Source organism: Penaeus monodon, chromosome 20, assembly GCF_015228065.2.
Source record: "Penaeus monodon isolate SGIC_2016 chromosome 20, NSTDA_Pmon_1, whole genome shotgun sequence".
Taxonomy (NCBI): domain Eukaryota; kingdom Metazoa; phylum Arthropoda; class Malacostraca; order Decapoda; family Penaeidae; genus Penaeus; species Penaeus monodon.
This window is the reverse complement of record NC_051405.1, coordinates 11,552,020-11,552,379: the sequence shown is the minus strand read 5'-3', so window position 1 is coordinate 11,552,379 and position 360 is coordinate 11,552,020. Positions and strand designations below refer to the sequence as shown.

General features: G+C 49.2%; 1 protein-coding gene across 1 annotated transcript in view; it reads left to right on the top strand.

Annotated features, from left to right (window-relative positions):
• LOC119585618 (multiple epidermal growth factor-like domains protein 6) overlaps positions 1–360 on the top strand; it is a gene marked incomplete in the record, with an annotated part of 108,922 nt that overhangs the window by 106,847 nt on the left and 1,715 nt on the right. Inside the window, 1 exon segment of the mRNA XM_037934286.1 lies at positions 132–272. Coding sequence (XP_037790214.1) covers positions 132–272 — 141 coding nt within the window.

The window sequence follows — 360 nt, the reverse complement described above, 5'->3', positions numbered from 1 at the left end:
TACATGATATCAGTAAATCTACCCATCTATCTACTTGTATATCCCAATGTATGTGTGTGTGTCCTGTCATATGAAACATCTTTTCTTCCTTTTCTCGAAACATTCTATCACCCACATACCGCCGCCAACAGAATGTCCAGCTGGCTTCTACGGCGTCTACTGCAGCAGCGTCTGCGAGTGCGAGAACAACGCCAGCTGCGACCCCCACACCGGCCAGTGCCGCTGCCTCCCCGGCTTCACCGGCGGCAACTGCGCTGACACCTGTCCTGCGGGTGAGGAAGTGGCTTTTGGTTGCCAGGAGGATATTTTCTTCCTTTGGTTATTATTTTCTTCAGGTTAATGTAATATGCATATGGTTTT